General features: G+C 37.2%; 1 protein-coding gene across 45 annotated transcripts in view; it reads left to right on the top strand.

Annotated features, from left to right (window-relative positions):
* CLASP2 (cytoplasmic linker associated protein 2) overlaps nucleotides 1–13,791 on the top strand; it is a 177,324-nt gene extending 163,533 nt beyond the window's left edge. For all 45 annotated transcript variants that reach the window (XM_072793516.1, XM_072793514.1, XM_072793515.1 and 42 more), the window contains 5 exons: nucleotides 1,623–1,816; nucleotides 2,336–2,464; nucleotides 6,912–7,118; nucleotides 8,700–8,816; nucleotides 11,604–13,791. In XM_072793516.1, coding sequence (XP_072649617.1) covers nucleotides 1,623–1,816; nucleotides 2,336–2,464; nucleotides 6,912–7,118; nucleotides 8,700–8,816; nucleotides 11,604–11,690 — 734 coding nt within the window. In that variant the 3' untranslated portion in view covers nucleotides 11,691–13,791. The remainder of the gene's footprint in view (nucleotides 1–1,622; nucleotides 1,817–2,335; nucleotides 2,465–6,911; nucleotides 7,119–8,699; nucleotides 8,817–11,603) is intronic.
* Nucleotides 13,792–20,571: the final 6,780 nt, after the last annotated feature.

The following is a 20,571-nucleotide window of genomic DNA, read 5'->3' as shown; positions in this document are numbered from 1 at the left end:
TCTATCTCTAGGTCCGTGGCTAACCAGTTGGCAGGATGAGGCACAGTAGCTTCTGTTTTTATGGACCAGTAGTGAACTATTCAGCAAACTGCAACCTCAAGGTTCATTTTTGAAAAGTGGGCTCTTTCCTCTTGAGCCTTTTTTGTTATAGTAACAGTTATCTCCCAGATTCCAGGTGCTCAAGCCTTCTCTGTCCTATTAGAATCAGCATATGTGGCAGCCTTTTCCTACAAAAGGCCAGCATGTTCTTGCCAAGCGGACCTACAGACAGTATAGCTCCATGGTGTCAACTGGAGATTCAGGAGAGAGAGTGACCATAGGTGTACCTTCCAAGCTCAGGCCCCATATCCTGTGTTTATTTTATTCCAGAGGAGTTAAGGAAAGGAGTCTGTGGCACAAGCTCAGGCCACTGTCTGCCCAAGTCCCAGAAGGGCTGAATTTGCTATGTATTTTACCACAAAAGAATTTATGAAGAACTCTGGTACTTTGTATTTTTTTTTTTTTTGGTACTTTGTAATGTTTTAATATGAACTTTGGGCTGTACCTGTCTTTCCTACAAAAATTACTCAAAGCACTAGAAGTGTCCTTTGACATTCATAGAACTCGTGAGTTTGTGATAATACTTCAAAAAGAATGAAAACTCTTTGATAATCACTGGGCCCAACCCTTGACTCTGAAATTTAAAGGGAAAATAGTATTGTGCCTCTTCTATCAGACTGTTTCCCAATATTCAAAGTAGCTCTGACCGAAAAAGATACTCTCCACGGAAGAATTCCTGCCCAATTTTAATTCCTAATAAAATAATTCAACAATAATCAGTGGGTGAAACCATTACTTGGGACGCCTGGGTGGCTTAGCAATTTAGCGCCTGTCTTTGGCCCGGGGTGTGATCCTGGAGTTCCGGGATCGAGTCCCACATCAGGCTCCCTGTGTGGAGTCTGCTTCTCCCTCTGACTGTCTCTTAAAAGATTGATTGGGGCGCATGGGTGGCACAGTTAGGCAGCTGTCCAATGTTTGGTTTCAGCTCAGCTTGTGATCTCAGGGTCATGACCTCCAACCTTGTGTCGAGCTCAGCCAGAGACTACCTGAGATTCTCTCTCCCTCTCCCTCCACCTCCCCTGCTTCCCACCCAGGGTGCCTGCTTTCTCTCTCTCTTAAAAAAAAGAATATGGGGGAACTTTAATGGTGAAATTGAGTTGTCACCACTTAAATCCAGTGGTCGTTATTGATGTCACTAAAAATGGAGTAGCCAAATATTGCAAGCCTTCTGGCATGACACCATAAAAACATGTACCAATGTATGTAAGGATTAAATGATCTATTTGCCACTTCTAAAAATATTTCAGAAAACAAGTGAGGAGGGACAAAGATGACTGGTAAAATCTTGATAATTGTTAAATCTGGGTGAGGGATATATGAGGGTCTGTTAAGTATTTTCTTTATGTGAATTTTCATTATAAAAAGTTTTAAACTAGAATTGATGTTTTCAAGATGACAAAATAGAAAATTAGTCTTTTTTTTTTCTTAAAACTAACATTGCCTCATGATGTTATAAAGTTGATCCACATACTCATGAGAGATGACCTATAAGTTACAGAATTAACATTATGTCTTCTTGCCAGATCTTTCCCTAGACCACTCTGACCTGGTTGCAGAGCTGTTGAAGGAGCTGTCTAACCACAATGAACGTGTAGAAGAAAGAAAAATCGCCCTGTATGAACTCATGAAACTGACACAGGAAGAATCTTTCAGTGTTTGGGATGAACACTTCAAAACAATATTACTTCTATTGCTTGAAACCCTTGGGGATAAAGAGGTAAATGGCAGGATGTGTAACTAAGAACCACTCTTTCCTGTCTTGGATTGCCCACCCCTGCCTGTAAATCAAGAGCTGCACAAATTTGGAATTTGGGAAAATCAGTCTCTTTTACTGCTACTTCTTGTGTGAAATTTTCATTATGAGTACATTTTCTTCTAAATCAATAGCTCAGTGATTTTGAACAAGTGACAATGGGAAAAATGAAAGGTTGCTGATAGTATTTTTATAGGAGAGTACAAGTTACTTGTTTTGCATATTTAAACTACTTGTTCAGAAGTGAAATTTCCTTTTTCAGAGGATGTTGCTGGTTTTTGATCTCTTACAACTATAAAAAGTGTGATACAAGTTTTCAACTAGAGATGTGAAAACTTAATTATGTAATATACCATATACTTTGTGCAGTTGTCTATGACTTATCCCTGCCCCAGTGTTAAGACCCTTAAGTTACAGAAATGGAAAATTTAGGTCATTGTCTACAATCTAAAATATTAAAAACATTAAAATATTTCTTCTTAGCCTACAATCAGGGCTTTGGCATTAAAAGTTTTAAGAGAAATCCTAAGGCATCAACCAGCCAGATTTAAAAACTATGCAGAACTGACTGTCATGAAAACATTGGAAGCACATAAAGATCCTCATAAGGAGGTAAGTTACCTGACCATTAAATTATTATTTTATTCTCAGTACTTCTGATATTATTTCATGAAATATATAAACACTGTTCGAAGAATACCCTTAAAGAATATGTCATTTCAATCAAATGAACACTCTGATGTTCCAGATAATATCTGATGGACATATAATTAATTTTTTCTATGAAATGAATTATGGTGATATCATGGTCTTTAACCTAAAAAGAAACCCAGCTTATTTTAGGTGACATAATCTTGATTTCATTTTTGGATTTTAATTTGACTTACAGTTTTCTACTTTGGAATTCACCAATTGTCACTGTCCACTTATCAATAAGAATTTGTTTTTTTGAAATAACTAATGAAGATAAAAATCATTATTATTTTAAAGTGATAAAGTATTAGGGTGCCTGGGTGGCTCAGTCAGTTAAGCATCTGACTTTGGCTCAGGTCATAATCCCAGCCAGGGTCCTGGGATCAAACCCCACACTGGGCTCCCTGCTGAGCAGGGAGCCTGCTTCTCCCTCTCCTTCTGCCCCTCCCCTTGCTTATGCTCTCACTCTCTCAAATAAATAAACAAAATTTTAGAAATTTTAAAATTAGGGGCATGGGCGGCTCAGTGATTGAGCATCTACCTTTGGCTCAGGTCATGATACTGGAATCCTGGAATCAAGTCCCACACACCAAGCTCCTCGCAGGGGGCCTGCTTTTTCCTCTGCCTATGTCTCTGCCTCTTCAAGTATGTCTCATGAATAAATTAATAAAATATTTTTTTAAAATTTTTAATAAAGTGGTAAAGTGCTTATAGAAGCTAGATGTCTGTTCAAAGTTTATTCAATAAATGACAGCTTTCCTGAAAGAGTCCTATAAATCTGTCTCATTTATCTTTTTATTTATGGTTGTATAAAATTTTTTTTTACTTTTTAAGCTTTTATTTAAATTCCAGTTAGTTAACAGTGTTATATTAGTTTCAGGTGTAAACTATAGTGATTCAGCTCTTCGATACAATACCAATGCTCATCACAGCAAGTTCATTCCTTAATTCCCATCACATATTTCACCCATCCCCTCCCTAATCTCTTCTTTGGTGACCAGTTTATTCCCTATAGTTAAGGGTCTGTTTCTTGATTTGTCTCTCTCTCCTGTCTCATCTCTTTAGAGTCATAATATTCCCACCACCACCGATGACATTAATGACATAACCATGAGGATTTTTATTAAGTCTCAGAAATAATTAGAAAAGGAAATTTCAAATAGAAACTGCAGTTCCAAGAGAAAGCCCCAGAGCAGTAGCATTAGATGCCTCTGGTAGAACCAAGACGTAAGCAAAAGAGGTCAAAAAAGCAAAGTTAAAAAATAGCAATGAAACAAAATAGATCAAAGCTAAATGTAAAAGCTGAAACTATCATGGGTGTAAATCTTTGTCATCTTGGATTAAGTAGTAATTTCTTAGATGTAACACCAAAAGCACAAGTAGCTAATAACAACAACAAAAACATAAATTCGACTTTATCATAATTTAAAACTTTTGTGCTTCAGAGCACCCAGCTGGTTCAGTTGGTAGAGCATGCAACTCTTGATCTCAAGGTTATAAGTTCAAGCCCCACATTGGGTGTAGAGATTACTTAAAAATAAAATCTTTTGGGGGCACCTTAGTGCTCACTTGGTTAAGCATCCAACTCTTGGTTTCAGCTCAGGTCATGATCTCAGGGTCCTGGGTTCCACACTCAGCAGAGAGTCTGCTTGAGATTCTCCCTCTGCCCCTCTCGCTTGTGCTCTCTCTCTCTCTCTCGCACTCTCTCTCTCTCTCTCTCTTAAGTAAATTTTTTAAAAATAACATTTTTTAAAATAATAAAATAAATAAAAACATTTATGCTTCAGGGGCACCTGGCTGGGTCAGTCAGGTGTAAAGAACCCTTACAACTCAACAAAAAAAGGGAAATAACCCAATTAAAAAAAATAATAATAACCCAATTTAAAAACAGACAAAGGATGGGGGCTCCTGGGTGGCTCAGTCAGTTGAGCTGCTGACTCAGTTTGGGTTCAGAGCATGGGATCAAGCCCTGTGTCCAGCTCTGTGCTCAGTGTAAAGTCTACTTCACTCACTTTCTCTTTCCCTCTGCTTGCCCCCCCTTTCTCTAAAATAAATAAATGAATTTTTAAAAATAGGCAAAGGAGGGATCCCTGGGTGGCACAGCGGTTTGGCGCCTGCCTTTGGCCCAGGGCGCGATCCTGGAGACCCGGGATCGAGTCCCACGTCGGGCTCCCGGTGCATGGAGTGCATGGAGCCTGCTTCTCCCTCTGCCTGTGTCTCTGCCTCTCTCTCTGTGTGTGTGACTATCATAAATAAATAAATAAAAATTAAAAAAAAAAAAGAAAAAAAAATAGGCAAAGGACCTGAATAGGCTGTTATCCAAAGAAGATGCACACATTAAGCACAATAAGCACATGAAAAAATGCTCAGTTATCGGTATTCATTAGGAAAATACAACTAAACCCACAGTGAGATACCATTCCACATACACTAGAAGGAAAGACCATAAGAAGTGTTGGTGAGGGGATCCCTGGGTGGCGCAGCGGTTTAGCGCCTGCCTTTGGCCCAGGGCGCAATCCTGGAGACCCGGGATTGAATCCCACGTCGGGCTCCCGGTGCATGGAGCCTGCTTCTCCCTCTGCCTGTGTCTCTGCCTCTCTCTCTCTCTCTCTCTCTCTCTCTCTGTGTGTGACTATCATAAATTAAAAAAAAAAAAAAAAAAAACAGTGTTGGTGAGGATTTGAGGGTTCCTGGCTGGCTCTGTTGGAAAAACATGAGGCACTTGATCCTCGGGATCTTGAGTTTAAGCCCACATTGGACATAAAGATTACTTAAATAAACAAATAAATCTTTAAAAAAAGGAAAGAAGTAGTATTGATGAGGATTTAAAGAACCCCTCTGGGTAATTTAGTTTTCAAAAGATATGACTGTAGGTCTTGTAGAAGAATGAGTTATAATTTTTTTTAAATCTACATGGGTTTTTATTTTGATTTTTATTATTCAGCTGTTTAGTAGTGGAACATCTATAGTATCTTGCTGAAGGTTTTAAAAACTAATATTTGTAGTTTAATCATCCACCTTCTGACCCAAATAAGATAAGATCTGGCATCTCTATTTTTACAAAAGATAAAATTGACATTCTTTAGGCATTACATCTAAAATTAGCCCTGGGTCTTCTGACTTCCAGTGTATTTGGTACCTCTCTTAGTACCTTTCATAGATTGAGATCATAAGTGAAAAGGTACTAAAGTAGAATCAAAGGAATAATTTTGGGGTGCCTGAGTGGCTCGTTGGGTAAGCATCTGCCTTCGGCTCAGGTCATGATCCCAAGGTCCTGGGATCAAGCTCATGAGTCTGGCTCCCTGCTCAGTGGGGAGCTTGCTCCTCCCTCTCCCTCTGTCTGCCACTCCCCCTGCTTGTGCTCTCTCTCTGTCAAATAAATAAAATCTTTTTTAAAAAGTCCACAATTTTTACATGACCTCAAGACCATCTCTAGAGATTACAGATTCTACTAAGATAGACAGCCAGCCTTTTCTTCTCTTCATTGCACAGAGTCAGCCCTCCCCAGCCCCGGTACAGAAGGAAAGAAAATCATTATGAACAGAAGAAGGAATAGCATGTTAATTTGATAATCATTAATGAGGTGGGGTTTTTTTTAAGATTTTATTTTTAAGCAATCTCTTCACCCAACATGAAGTTGAACGCACAACCCCAAGATCAAGAGCTGGATGTTCCACCAACTGAACAGTCAGGCACCCCAAGATTATTTGTATCTTATTTTGTTAATAATGTGATGGAAAGGGCATGAGTACTCCTGGAGTTGAGGGTACTGATAATGAGCAGGGTTTCAGCTTGGCTGTTGTAGATGACTCCTTGGCACCTTATAGTCTAGATAAACAGAGCCTCCACCACCCAGTACAGCTAGACCACAGTATGATTTAAAAATTGTGTTAGCCTGGGGTGCCTGGGTGGCTTGGATGGTTAAGCATCCAACTCTTGACTTCACCTTAAGTTATGATCTCAAGGTTGTGAGATCTTGTCCCACGTGGGACTCCACACTGAGCACAGAGCTGCTTAGGATTCTCTTTATCCCTCTCTCTCTCTCTGACCCTCCTTCACCGTCCTCTCTCTCAAAAACAAGACACAACTGCATTAGTCAATATTAAGAAAACACAAAAGAAGGGAGAATATCTGGAAGAAATATTTCTCCCCATATATCCATTCTGGCTTCAGAAGTTGGGCAACTTCAATATTTTGCCAGCCCTGTTTTATCTGTACCCTCACTTTTTGTGTTTGCTTATTATAGTAGTTTCAAAGGAAGTTATAGGTATCTTGTTATATTGCAGGTTTCATGAAGTTTGTACTTCCAGGACACAGTATAACATTTAAAAAATTTACTCCCAGCTTACTTTCCTCTTTGTTTTAGGTGGTAAGATCTGCTGAGGAAGCTGCATCAGTGCTGGCCACTTCAATCAGTCCAGAACAGTGCATCAAAGTGCTTTGTCCTATCATCCAAACTGCAGATTACCCAATTAATCTGGCTGCAATCAAAATGCAAACAAAAGTGATAGAGAGAGTATCCAAGGAAACCCTTAACTTGCTTTTGCCAGAGATTATGCCAGGCTTAATACAGGTGAGAAACAAAACTTAGAGAAATAAATGATGATACATTTGGGATTTGGTTATTTTAGGCACTTTGTAGGCAACAGTAGTGGTATGCCAAGGCCTTCCTGCTGTCTTGAATGTTCAGAGCAAAGACTTAGCTCTGTGTGTGTGTGTGTGTGTGTGTGTGTGTGTGTGTGTGTTAAATATATACATAATATAAAACTTAATGGTAATTTTGCCATTTTTCAGTGTGTAATTCAGTGGTTTTAAATACATTTATGATGTACAACCATTACAACTATCCATTTCTAGAACATATTTCATCATCCCAGACAGAAACTCTATACCCATTAATAATTCCCTATTCCCTCTCCCCACCCCTGGTAACTTCTATTATACTTTCTTCTGCTTTCTAGGTTCCTCATGTCAATGGTATCACACAGTATTTGTTCTGTTGTGGCTGGTATATTTCATTTAGTGTAATGTTTTTAGATTCATCCATGTTACAGCATGTATTAGAATTTAATTCATTTTTTATGGCTAAATAGTTTTCATTAGTATGACTACAATTTATCCATTCATCTTTTGATGAGTATTTGGGTTGTTTCCCTTTTTTTTAATAACATAAATATTGCAATAATATATATATATATATGTACATATATATCTAGAAGTCAAATTCCTAAGTATTACTGGATTTCTCTCCAAAATCGTTATACTAATTTACGGTCATAAATGTAATGTGTTTTTTTTCTATGCACACAAAGCCTTCCACATAAACATTTTAATAATGGGATCATATTTTATAACATGTTTTGCTTAATCATAAATTATTAACTTTTCCATCCAATAAATTATATTCTATAATGTAACTGAATGACTATTATATAGTGTGTATATTAAAACCACTCCTTAAAAAAAAATAAAAATAAATAAAAAATAAAACCACTCCTTAAGAGAAATAATTGTTAATTTCTTCATGCATCCTTTGTATTATCTTTGACTCTGTTCTAAGCTTAATATTGCTCAGTAAATTGTGGGGTCCTTGAATATAAGATCCAAATCTCTTCTTCGTTCTTTGGTACTGAAAAGAGAATGTACGTGATATGTGTGTATCATACATATAATGGGTACTGAATGAATTTTTGCTGAGTGAATAACTTAGAATAATGGTAGGGATGGTACAGATCTTGACCTTGCTTCAGCCTGAATTGTAGGAGTACCTTACCTACCAGGCCCAGTTTTGCTTGAGTTTAGGTTTTATTCGATAGTGAAGCGCTCTTGGGCTTCCTGCAGCTGAGTGTTTTAGTAAAAGGTTCATCTAGAGACTTTACAGGGCAGGTTGCAAAGGGGCAGCTTTCCAAGCTAAACAAGGTAGAACCTGATAAGGCTAATAGTGGAGTGTGGAGGTGTGGAAGGGGAAGAAGAAAGAGTGTAGGGCACATTTCTGCCAGCAAAGGTAGAAGGGTTAACTTAACCTCAGTCACGAAAGCTTCCTCTCCTTGATACGCCTGCGATCTCATCTTTGAGCCACATCTTTGGTCCCTGTTGAAATGGTGCTTTTTCAGATACTTCTAGTTAGGAGTGCTAACAAGACTTTTCTCCCTAGGGTTATGATAATTCTGAGAGCAGTGTTCGGAAAGCATGCGTCTTCTGCCTGGTGGCTGTTCATGCGGTAATTGGTGATGAACTAAAACCACATCTCAGTCAGCTCACTGGCAGTAAAGTAAGTAGTGATGCCTTATTCTAAAGGTGATGACATTGATACATTTTTAAATTTTAATTCTTTGTTGTGTTAAAGGATGAATTTGTTATTCAACTTTAAGTCAGCCTTGAGCATCCAACTCATTCCTCCTGCCGTTTGAATTTTAACTGTTTTCTACGTTCACATGGGTCACTCAGGTGAAGTCAAGTAGGGTACATTGCTGTGAAAGAAGTGCCTGCAGCCAGCTGGTTCCTTTCCCACTTCCACACCCAAATCCTTACCCCCAAGGACTGTTTAAGAATAATTAGTGGTTGGGGTGCCTGGCTGGCTCAGTTGGTGAGGTGTGCGACCCTTGATCTTGGTTGTGAGTTCGAGCCCCACATTGGTTATAGAGATTACTTAAGTACATAAGTACATAAATAAATATCCTTTTTTAAAAAAAAGAATAAAGAGTGGTTTTACATATTCATGGATTACTTTATATCTCCCAAAATGTGGAATACTTGAACATTTCTTAAACTTTCCCCTATGAACTATGATAATCAAATATTTGCTGTCCTTAAAACTTAAAAAAAAAAAAGAAAGAAAGAAAGAAAAGAAAACATAGGGGTGCCTGGCTGGCTCATTGAGAAGAACATTACTTAAATAAGCTTTTTTAAAAATGTTTTTAAAGACTTAAAAAGGTGAGTCTTGCTTTTCCTTATTTCTTTAATACCTTTAATACTATCAAACATTGAAATTCATTCTACAAGGTGAGAATAGACTATGATTATTGAATTGTTGCTTATGAACCAGTTAGCAGGAAACACTAAAGAGTTTCCCAAAACCCTAGCAATTATCATTACTATGATCAAATTTCTTTTTAAAATAGCAGGAAGGCAGAGAAAATACCTATAAAGCTCAGGTTAACCTTATGTTAAATACCTGTGTAAGTTATAGATGGATTAAAGCAGTGGTTCTTAATCTGAGTTACCGACCACTTGGACATCTAGGTACTATCTCATCCTTTTTTTTTTTTTTTTTTTAAGATTTTATTTATTTATTCATGAGAGAGAGAGAGAGAGAGGCAGAGACACAGGCAGAGGAAGAAGCAGGCTCCATGCAGGGAGCCCGATGTGGGATTCGATCCCAGGACTCCAGGATTATGCCCTGGGGTGAAGGCAGGCACTAAACCGCTGAGCCACCCAGGGATCCCCTACTATCTCATCCTAAGAAAAATAAATAAATACAGAAAATTTTACACGTAGTCTCAGAGGATTCATTGAGTCCCTGAATCCTATGGATGCCAGGTTAAAAACCCTTGGATCAATGAGTTAATGTTAAAAAAGCAAACTTCAACAGCATAGTTTTCTCTCTTTTTTTTTTTTTTTGTTATTTTATTTCCTTTTCTTTTTTGTTTTAAAATAAACTCTACACCCAACATGGGGCTTGAACTCAAGATCCTAACATCAAGAGCCCCACATGCTCTACCAACTGAGCCAGCCAGGTTCCCCAACACAGAGGTTTTCAAAGACAAAAAAAATCTCAGCTTTTGTAATAAGCTTAAGTTGTATCCTGATAATGTAGAGATGTCTGTGAAAGAACTAAAATTCAGTACTTTGTCAAGACTTTTAGCTCTAGGAAAAAACTGAGGGTTATTGGAAGGGAAATGGGGGGTGGGGATAGGGTCACTGGGTGAAGGAGGCATGAAGGAGAGCACTTGAAGTAATGAGCACTAGGTGTTCTATGCAACTGATGAATCACTAAATTCTACCCCTGAAACTAATAATACACTATATGTTAATTAAATTGAATTTAAATTTAAAAAATTTTAGTTAAGTACTTTGTTAGAATACTAAGCAGCCAATTGCATGAAACCTGTAGCTAGGCTGAAAAAATATTTGGAAATTAGATGAAAAAAAAGTAGAGCATAAAATTATGTATACATTGATTAAAACTTTATGAAGATATATCATCTAGCAAAGACTGCAAAGTATCACAGAAGGGTACCTGGGTGGCTCAGTTGGTTAAGCATCTGCCTTCAGCTGGGGTCATGATCCCAGGATCCTGGGATCGAGTCCTGCATTGGGCTCCCTGCTCAGTGGGGAGTCTGCTTCTCCCTCTCACACTGCAGCTCCCCCTGCTTGTGCAAGTGCACACGCATGCTCTCTCTCTCTCTCTCTGTCAAATTTAAAAAATCTTTTTTTAAAAAAAGTGACAAAGAAATCAACATTCTTGGAGGGCAGTGTTTTATAGTTTTTAAGATCTTGGGTCCTAGAACCCAAGTGCCTAATTTCATATTTTGGCCCACTTCTTACCTACCCCTGTGACTTTAGGTACACATCCTATATCTTGATTCCCTCATCTATAAAGTGGTTATTGAGATAAGAAGTAATGTAAGGTAGTTAGCTTATTATATAGCACATAGTGCTCAAATATTTGTGCTTAATGTCTTAATAGTGACCTCTTTTTTTCTAAGTTAAAGTTTACATGCTATCACTACAACATTTTTTGAAAAGGCATATTAGAATACTCAAGTCATCAGGGGCACCTGGCTGACTCAGTATGGTAGAGCATGTGACGACTCTAGATCTCGGGGTAGTGAGTTCAAGCCCCATATTGGATGTAGAGATTACTGAAAGAAATATTAATTTGTGAACAGACCAAGACTTGAATTTTTCCTGGTAATTCTTACTTATCAACAATCACTTGGGCATAACTTAGTCTAAAATCTCTTTTTAAATTCATATATGTATATCATTTTTTTAGTGAGCATCTTACTATAATTTATAATTTTCTCAGTGACATATGTTTGGCTTGAATCTGCAGATGAAGCTACTGAATCTTTACATCAAACGCGCACAAACAGGTTCTGGAGGAGCTGATCCCACTACTGATGTTCCTGGACAAAGTTAGTGAAGCTGATTAAAGTGAACCAAGACTCAAAGAAAGGACAGACAGACCACCCCTCATCAACGAAAGGAAATTTTCAAACACATCTTTTGAAACTTACCACCTTTCCCAGTTTTAGTTTTTTGTTTTGTTTTGTATTTTCTGTAACAGAGGGCTATCCTCAGTCTGCATGTAACTTTTATGATAGTTACTCCAAATTCAAAAAGAAGCAGTATTAACATCAGTTGATCAATACAAAGTAATTTTTAATCGAATTCATCATTTCACATGTTTGTACTTCTTTGTCTTCCCATTAACCTTTGCCAGTGTTATGATTGTATAAATTTTTTTAAATGCTGGTTAAAGAGGAATGCTTAAAGCTTTAAAATTTTAACAGTCTAAACATTTTTTTGCCTCTATTCAAATGCAGAATAATATTTTTATTGCTATTTGGAGTTTTGTTCTGTATCATGTCTTATGCCAGAAATACTGAAATGATGTGAAACAAAGCAGGACTAATTTGAACTACAGCTGGACTCTGTTGACGTGATGGTGATACATGTCATTAGTTGCAACTTCTTTGGGGTAATCTGTAGTTTAAGACCTCAGAGAAAGTGCTACAGAATCAGCCAGTTCTGTAACACTGATACTGCTTGTTGGTTGTTGGTCTTGCCATCATTATTTAAAACCATGTCCCCTCTAAGATTCCATAAGAAAGCTGCACCAAATCATCTGCCTGTTGTTTTCTTGATACTTATTAAAATAGAAGGTTTTTATTGCAGGGTTTTTGGTTTATCTTTGTTGTGAATGATGCTTTTTCATATTTATTAATATCAAATTCACTTATGAATAAACTTGATAATGGAAAGAGACAAAATAAAATCAAGTGCATGTGTGTCCTTGACCATCTTCTGTTTCTCATTATAAACAAACTTATTGAAACATGGGAGTCAACCAGCACCTTTTCTTTAAATGGTGGAACCTGGTTTCCTTTTGCCATGAAATTGTGTTACTTGAAAACATTGATCCTGATGAGAGAGATGGTGCAAGGCTATTATCTTTGTGTAATGGACTCAAATTCTCTACCTCTTCAGGGCTAATCCTTATAACTGAGCTGCTGCCTGTAGTGTCTTTTGGAAAACTACTTCAAGGGTGATTTTCTGTTACATTTTAACAAAGTTTTTAATCACCTTTTGCTACACCTATTCTTTTCGTGTGCAGCCAACTTTCAAAAATTACCAGTTTGGTGAAAGGCAAATTAGATCATTTGGAACCAGGATACTAATGATTTCTCATAACCTTTTTTTAAATCCTAACATGAAGTGAATTTGACTGGAAAGGCAAATAGCTATTAGGGAAGCAATTTGCTGTTGTTACAGAGTTATCTGTACTTTCTTTGTTTAATTGAAAAAAATGTAGAAATGTATGTAAAGAATTTAAGACAAGAGTACTGGATGGATGGATGATTTGTCATAGGCTTTTCCCTTTGTTTCTGTTCTAGCAGCAGGAAAATAGTTTCTCTCTATCCCCTCCCCTTTACCTGTAACAATTTTGTTTTCTGCTGTTAATTACATTGTGTATTTATAGTCCTATGCTTACTGTTGTGCATATACTGGCAATAAACCTGTACATAACATTACTTGAAAAAAATAACAATGTATATCAGTTGTTTTTCTGTCTCACTGTCTGACAAGTCACTTAGCTCCCAACCAAGTTTTTAAAAATGTTTCAAAGGTCGTGTATTAGTGGTATTCTCTGAATTTTATAAGTGCATCTGAGGAGAAAAGATTTATCAGGAGGAGCATCCACAGTCAAATTATATAGCTATACATGCATGTGTATGACATAGTTTTATCTAAGAAGAAAAGACATTTTAAACATTGAATTCTTCTCAGTTTCTCAGTAATGTTTTATGTTCCATGACCTTTTGTATGTTTTATAATCACTTTTTAATCTCAATATTGATTTAATTTTGACCTCTGCTTTAAGATCTTGCTTTAACTCTTGCTGACAACTAAGTGTGATTGATATAAGCTGATAATAATAAATAACTCTACTTGAAAACTTAGATCATGTACCTGGCATCTAAAGGCAGGCATTCAAATAAATGAACTGAATAGTGAAAGAGTATGGTTTAATGTGACTAAGTTAAAGCTAATATATTAAAACATGAAAAAAGTCATATTTAAAATTCTATAATTTTAGGGACACCAGGCTGGCTCAGTCGGTAGAGCATGCAATTCTTGATCTCAGGGTCGTGAGTTTGAGCCCCATGTTGGGCATAGAGATTACTTTAAAAAATTAAATAAAAATATATATACATAAAAAATAAATGAAATTCTATAATTTCAATTAATGAAGCTTTATGAAAAGTTATTATAGACTACTCACATTTGTTCATTCCAGAAACATATTTAGGTTTCAGCTATTAAGAACTGGTGAGGGACGCCTGGATGGCTCAGCAGTTGAGCGTCTGCCTTCGGTTCAGGGCGTGATCCTGGGGTCCTAGGGTCAAGTCCCGCATCAGGCTCCCTGCATGGAGCCTGCTTCTCCCTCTGCCTGTGTCTCTGCCTCTCTCTGTGTGTGTCTCTCATGAATAAATAAAAATAAAATATTATTAAAAAAAAAAAAGAACTGGTGAAAAGTTCCTGGTTAAATTTTTTCTTTCCACTTTTCTCTCTAAACATCAGTATCATTCATTTACTGCATTGCTCAGAGCTAATTAAAAGGACATAACTCCAGATTATAAGCCATGTTTGTTTCTTGGAGGTTTTCAAAATCTTAAATAAGCTTCTGCCATTTTCAAGTAAGATGTGATTTGAACCTGAGGTTTCAAATTTGGAATAAATTTACTGTATTCCTTCATATTTTCTCTTACAAATTTTGGGTCAAAACGACTTTTCACCAAGTATGTCTCACAATAAAAGGCTGGAATCTTATCAAGCCATATCTGTTTGTAAATTCAAGTGTATCTTATAATTATTAATTTAGAATAGCATTTACAGAAATAAAAATGAGGATTGGTCATGCATACAAGAACACATTTTTATAAACTTAATCTTTGACATCTTTGCTTCTTGTGTTTAGGTTTATTTCATTGCAATTAAGTACAGTTTTACAGCTAAGCAAAAGAAAGAATTAAGCTTTAAAAAGCCAAGAGTTGGGATCCCTGGGTGGCGCAGCGGTTTGGCGCCTGCCTTTGGCCCAGGGCGCGATCCTGGAGACCCGGGATCGAATCCCACATCGGGCTCCCGGTGCATGGAGCCTGCTTCTCCCTCTGCCTGTGTCTCTGCCTCTCTCTCTCTCTCTCTGTGACTATCATAAATAAATAAAAATAAAAATTAAAAAAAATAAAAATAAAAATAAAAAGCCAAGAGTTAAAGAGTTACCCATCTCTCTTTTTTAAGACTTTATTTTTAAGTCTTCTCAATACCCACCATGTGGCTCAAACTCACAACCCTGAGATCAAGCATCACATGCTTGGAGACACCTGGGTGGCTCAGTGGTTGAGCGTCTGTCTGCCTTCAAGTCAAGTCTGGGGATTGAGTCCCACATCAGGCTCCCTGCATGGAGCCTGCTCCCTCTGCCTGTGTCTGCCTCGCTGTGTCTCACATGAGTAAACAAAATCTTAAAAAAAAGTTGCATGCTCCACTAACCAAGGGAACCAGGTGCCCCAAAAGTTATCCATCTCTATACAGCAGAAATAAATTCTATAAAACTAGAAAAATAGAACAGTTCAATGAAATCAAGAGCTGGTTCCTTGAAAAACAAATCAATAAAATTGATAAACCTCTACCCAGACTTATCAAGAAAAGTAGAGAAAGGATTCAATAGAATCACAAATGAGAAGTAACCAACACTACAGAAATACAGTCATAAGAGAATACTATGAAAAACTATATGCCAACAAATTGACAACATAGAAGAATTGGATAAATTCCTAGTAGAAACAAATGTACCAAAACTGAAGCAGGAAGAAGTACAAAACTTGAACAGACCGATAATCAGCAAAGAAACAGATTCAGTAATCAAAAATCTCCCAACAAACAAAAGTCCAGATCCAGATGGCTTCACAGGTGAATTCTACCAAACATTTAAAGAAGAATTAATATGTATTCTCACCTATTCTGAGAAGAAAAAAAAAAAAAAAGGAAGGAAAACTTCCAAATTTATTCTATGGGGCCAGTATTACCCTGATACCAAAACTGAATAAAGACACCACTAAAAAGAACTACAGGCCAATATCCCTGATGAACATAAATACAAAAATTCTCAACAAAATGTAGGAAACTGAATTCAGCAATACATTTAAAAAATCGTTTGCCACATGAGGTGCCTGCCTGGCTTAGCAGAGCATGCAGCTCTTGATCTCAGGGCTATGAGTTGAGGCCCCATGTTGGGCATGGAGCCTACTTTAAAAATGAAGAATCATTCACCATTATCAAATAGGATTTATTCCTAATTTGCAAGCATGGTCCAATATTCGCAAATCAGTCAACATGATACATCAATAAGAAAAAGGATAAGAACCACAAGTCAGTTCAATAGATGCAGAAAAAGCATTTGACAAAGTACAACATTCACAGTAACTCAACAAAGTGAGTTTAGAGGGAACATAACTCAACATAATAAAGGCCATCTATGAAAAACCCACAGCTAACATCATCCTCTGGGGAAAAACTCTTTTCCCCTAAAGGTCAGGAACAAGGGATGTCCCCTCTCACCACTTTTATTCAACATAGTACTGGAAGTCCTAGCCATGGCACTCAGACAACAAAAAGAAATCAAAAGAATACAAATCAGTAAGGAAAAAGTAAAACTTTCACCATTTGCAGATGACATACTATATATAGAGAACCTAAAAGACTCCACCCCAAAACTGCTACAACTGATAAACAAATTCAGTAATGTCACAGGATGCAAAATCATGTACAGAAATCTGTGCATTTCTATCCACCAATAATGAAGCAGCAGAAAAAGAAATTAAGAAAACAATCCTATTTACAATTGCACCAAAAATGATAAGATACTTAGGAATAAACCTAGCCAAAGAGGTAAAAGATACATACTCTGAAAACTATAGAAGACTTATGAAAGAAATTGAAGATGGCACAAAGAAATGGAAAGACATTCCATACTCGTGGATTAGAAGAACAAACATTTTTAAAGCAATCTACATGTTTAATGCAATCCCTATCAAAATGCCAATTAACATTTTTCCAGAGCTAGAACAAACAATCCTAAAATGTATATAGAACCTTTACAAAAGACCCTAAATAGACAAAGCAATCTTGAAGAAGAAAAGCAAACCTGGAGGCATCACTATTCCAGACTTCAAGTAATATTACAAAGCTATAGTGATCAAAACAGTGTGGTACTGGCACAAAAATAGTCACATAGATCAATAGAGCTGAATGGAAAGTCCAGAAATAAACCCATAATTATACGGTCAATTAACTTTCAACAAAGCAGGAAAGAATATCCAATGGGAAAGAGTCTCTTCAACAAATGGTTTAGAGAAACTAGACCACTTCCTTATACCATATACAAAAATAAATTCAAACTGGCTTAAAGACCTAAATGTGGACCTCCTGGGTGGTTCACAGGCTTTGGCTCAGGTCATGATCCTGGGGTCCTGTTATTGAGCCCATGTGGGCCTCCCTGTTCAGTGGAGAGCCTGCTTCTCCCTTTCCCTCTGCCTACCCCCTCTCATGCTCTCTTTCTAATGAATAAATAATAATAATAATAATAATAATAATAATAATAAACTTAACATTGACTATAGCAACATCTTTCTAGATATGTCTCCTGAGGCAATGGAAACAAAAGCAAAAATAAACTATTGGGACCACATCAAAATAAAAATCTGCACAGCAAAGGAAACAATCACCAAAACTAAAAGACAACATACAGAATGGGAGAAGATATTTGCACTACTGGGTGTTTACCCAGAGAATACAAAAACACTAATTCAAAGGAATACATGCATCCCATGTACAACAGCACTGTTTACAATAGCCACATTATGGAAGCAGTCCAAGTATCCATCAATTGATGAATGAAGAAAAGGTGTCATACATATACAATGGAATATTATTTAGCCATAAAAAAGAATGAAATCTTGCCATTTGCAGCCACATGGATGGAGCTAGAAAGTATAATGCTACGTGAAATAAGTCAGAAAAGAGAAATACCATGTGATTTCACTCATATGTGGAATTCAAGAAACAAAACAAACAAAGGGAAAAAAAGTGAGAGAGAGAGAGAGAGAGAGAAATTTAATTATAGAGAACAAACTCATTGTTACCAGAGGGGAGGTCAGTGAGGAGTTTGGTGAAATAGGTGATGCAGATTAAAGAGGCCACTTGCTGTGATGAGCACCGGGTGATGTGTGGAAGGGTTTAATCAGGTGTATATTATACACCTGAAACCAATATAACAGTATATGTTAACTAACTGGAATTTCAATAAAAAATAAAAATTTACCTATCTCTATTGTAAGCAATAGATATTGCTTAAGTAAACTTAAAAAAAAATCTCTTTAAAAAAAAGGGAGCTCTACTATTTTTTTAAGATTTTATTTTTTTTTAAGTAATCTCCACACCCAACATGGGGCTTGAACTCACACCTCTGAGATCAAGGGTCTTCATGCTCTACCGACTGAGCCATCCAGGTGCCCCAGCAAGAGCTTACTTTTAAAACAAAAAAATAATCAAGAAATCTTGGGTATGACTTCTTTCAGTAGTTTTATTTCAAAAGTTTTATTCTTTCCTTATTACGTTAAAATATTGAGTTAGCTCTCCAAACTGAACAAATCACTTGGGTGCCCCCAGCTGGCCACCATTATACAATTTAGTCTAATTTGGCTGGAACAAGGGATACCAGTGGAGGAAGGACCCCAGATGGAGTATTAGATATCGTTAGGTATGTATTCTAAGATAAAACCTAATTGAATTAGAGTTCACCCAAGACTTATGCAGAAGAATAACGTGATTAAAATTAACATCACAAACATTGAAATTTTACATGCTCTGAAAACTTCAGAAGTGAGGTGTCTGTATAGGCTACAATTTTTTACAGATTGGTCTTATGAATCTGATTCTGATTACCTCTATATAGCTATTAAATATTTTAGCACCTGCTGTGCATCTGACACCCCTTCAGTCTGTCTGCTGGAAACTTTTTTTTTTTTTGTCTGCTGGAAACTTATAGTTGTGGATCTGATAATGAGAGAAACACATTAATGTGCTTTCAGAAATGCGGTTGGTACAAGATGTGCTGGCCCATGACTCAATGACTCACTGTAGAAAAGTGCCCAGAGGTGCTCCTAGTAAACCACCATCCTGAAGGACATGCACTGTGTGCAGCCCTGGTCTCCGAGGATTCTTCAACTATTGGTAGTGTCAGACTGCCAAGGCAGTATTTTTTCCCCTTAAGAAAGTATAAATCAGTTACTTTGTTGGAAGTGAGTAAAAAATTACTTAATAATCAGTTTGTAGATTTTAGTCTCCAGCCAAATTTATATTAGTTTTTATCTAAGTTTATCAGAGTAGAAACTTAGGATCAGAGTTAGAGTATTTTGACATAAGCAAGAAATGAGCCTTTTCTTCTCCATCCTCCTAAAGCCGTGTTTCTCAACTTGGTGATTTTGCCCACTGGAGGACATTTGGCAATATCTGGAGATACTTTGGTTGTCATAACTTGGCAGGGAGGGCCACTGACACCTGGGTATAGGTCAATGATGCTTGCCTGCCAAACAAATATCCTATGGTACACAGGATTGACCCCCACAACAAACAGGTGTCCTGCCGCAGATGTCAACGATGCCCAAATCGAGAGACCTTGCACTAAAGCCAAGGAGTTGCTGTGGACAACTGCTCTAGTGACATAGCCCAGTTTAAAAACAATGAGTCAGGGATAAAAAAAGCAAAAAACCAAGTCAGGTTTTTTTACACCAATGTTGAAGAGAAAGGTGAACAATCCAGAACTCACTTCTAGATGACTAATTTGATTATTTTCCCATCTTTTAATATATATGGGCTCACATACCAACCATTCAACATAAACCATTGACCCCCCAACATAATCCAAACCAACTTACTCCATTCTGAAGTGTCTGTCCAATACAAAGTTAGTCCCTCCAAGGTTGCTCTTATAAAAGAGACAGTAATTTTTATTTTGAGGAACTGATTATCTGGCTCCTGAGGGCAGAGAATTTCCACACAGTGAGGTTCCCTCCAGACCACTAACAGCGCGGTTGACCGAGGAGACCCAGAAGAATGGCCTTGGTGTTGGTTGGCCAGTATTGAAAACTTAATAGTCATTCAAATATCACAGGATTCCACTTATGAAGTGCCCAGAGTAGTTAAATTCATAGAGACAGAAAATAGGATGGTGGGTGCCAGGGGCTAGAGGAAGGGGGAATAAGGTGTGATTGTTTAGTGGGAACAGTCACTGGGGTGATGAAAAGAGGTGGACAGTGGTGATGGCTGCACAATGGTGTGAATGTACTTAACATAACTGAACTTCATGTTTTTATTTTTATTTTACTTATTTTTTGAACGGTACATTTTTAAATGACAAAGATGATAAACACTATGTTGTGTATTTTACCACAACTAGAATAAAAAATGACTTCATGATCATTCAAATGAGGTCACAATATAACAGTGATTAGAACTCTGTTCACCACCTGATTGCTGTGAAGGTCACACACGAAGGTCAGGTAGATGCTGTCTATGTATACATATGGAGTCTATATTAGAACAGAGCAGGAGGTCTGAAAATGTGCGCTCCATCTAGATACACGGAAGGAGATGAGCAGTGAAGTCAGACCACTGCCACCGTCGAAGACTAGAGCACCGAAGGCCATCACTTGCAGGAGGTCAGACTATGCCTAATAATC

This window comes from Canis lupus, chromosome 22, assembly GCF_048164855.1.
Source record: "Canis lupus baileyi chromosome 22, mCanLup2.hap1, whole genome shotgun sequence".
In the NCBI taxonomy this organism is placed as follows: Eukaryota; Metazoa; Chordata; class Mammalia; order Carnivora; family Canidae; genus Canis; species Canis lupus.
The sequence above is the reverse complement of the archived record's forward strand: the minus strand, read 5'-3'. Positions and strand labels throughout refer to the sequence as shown.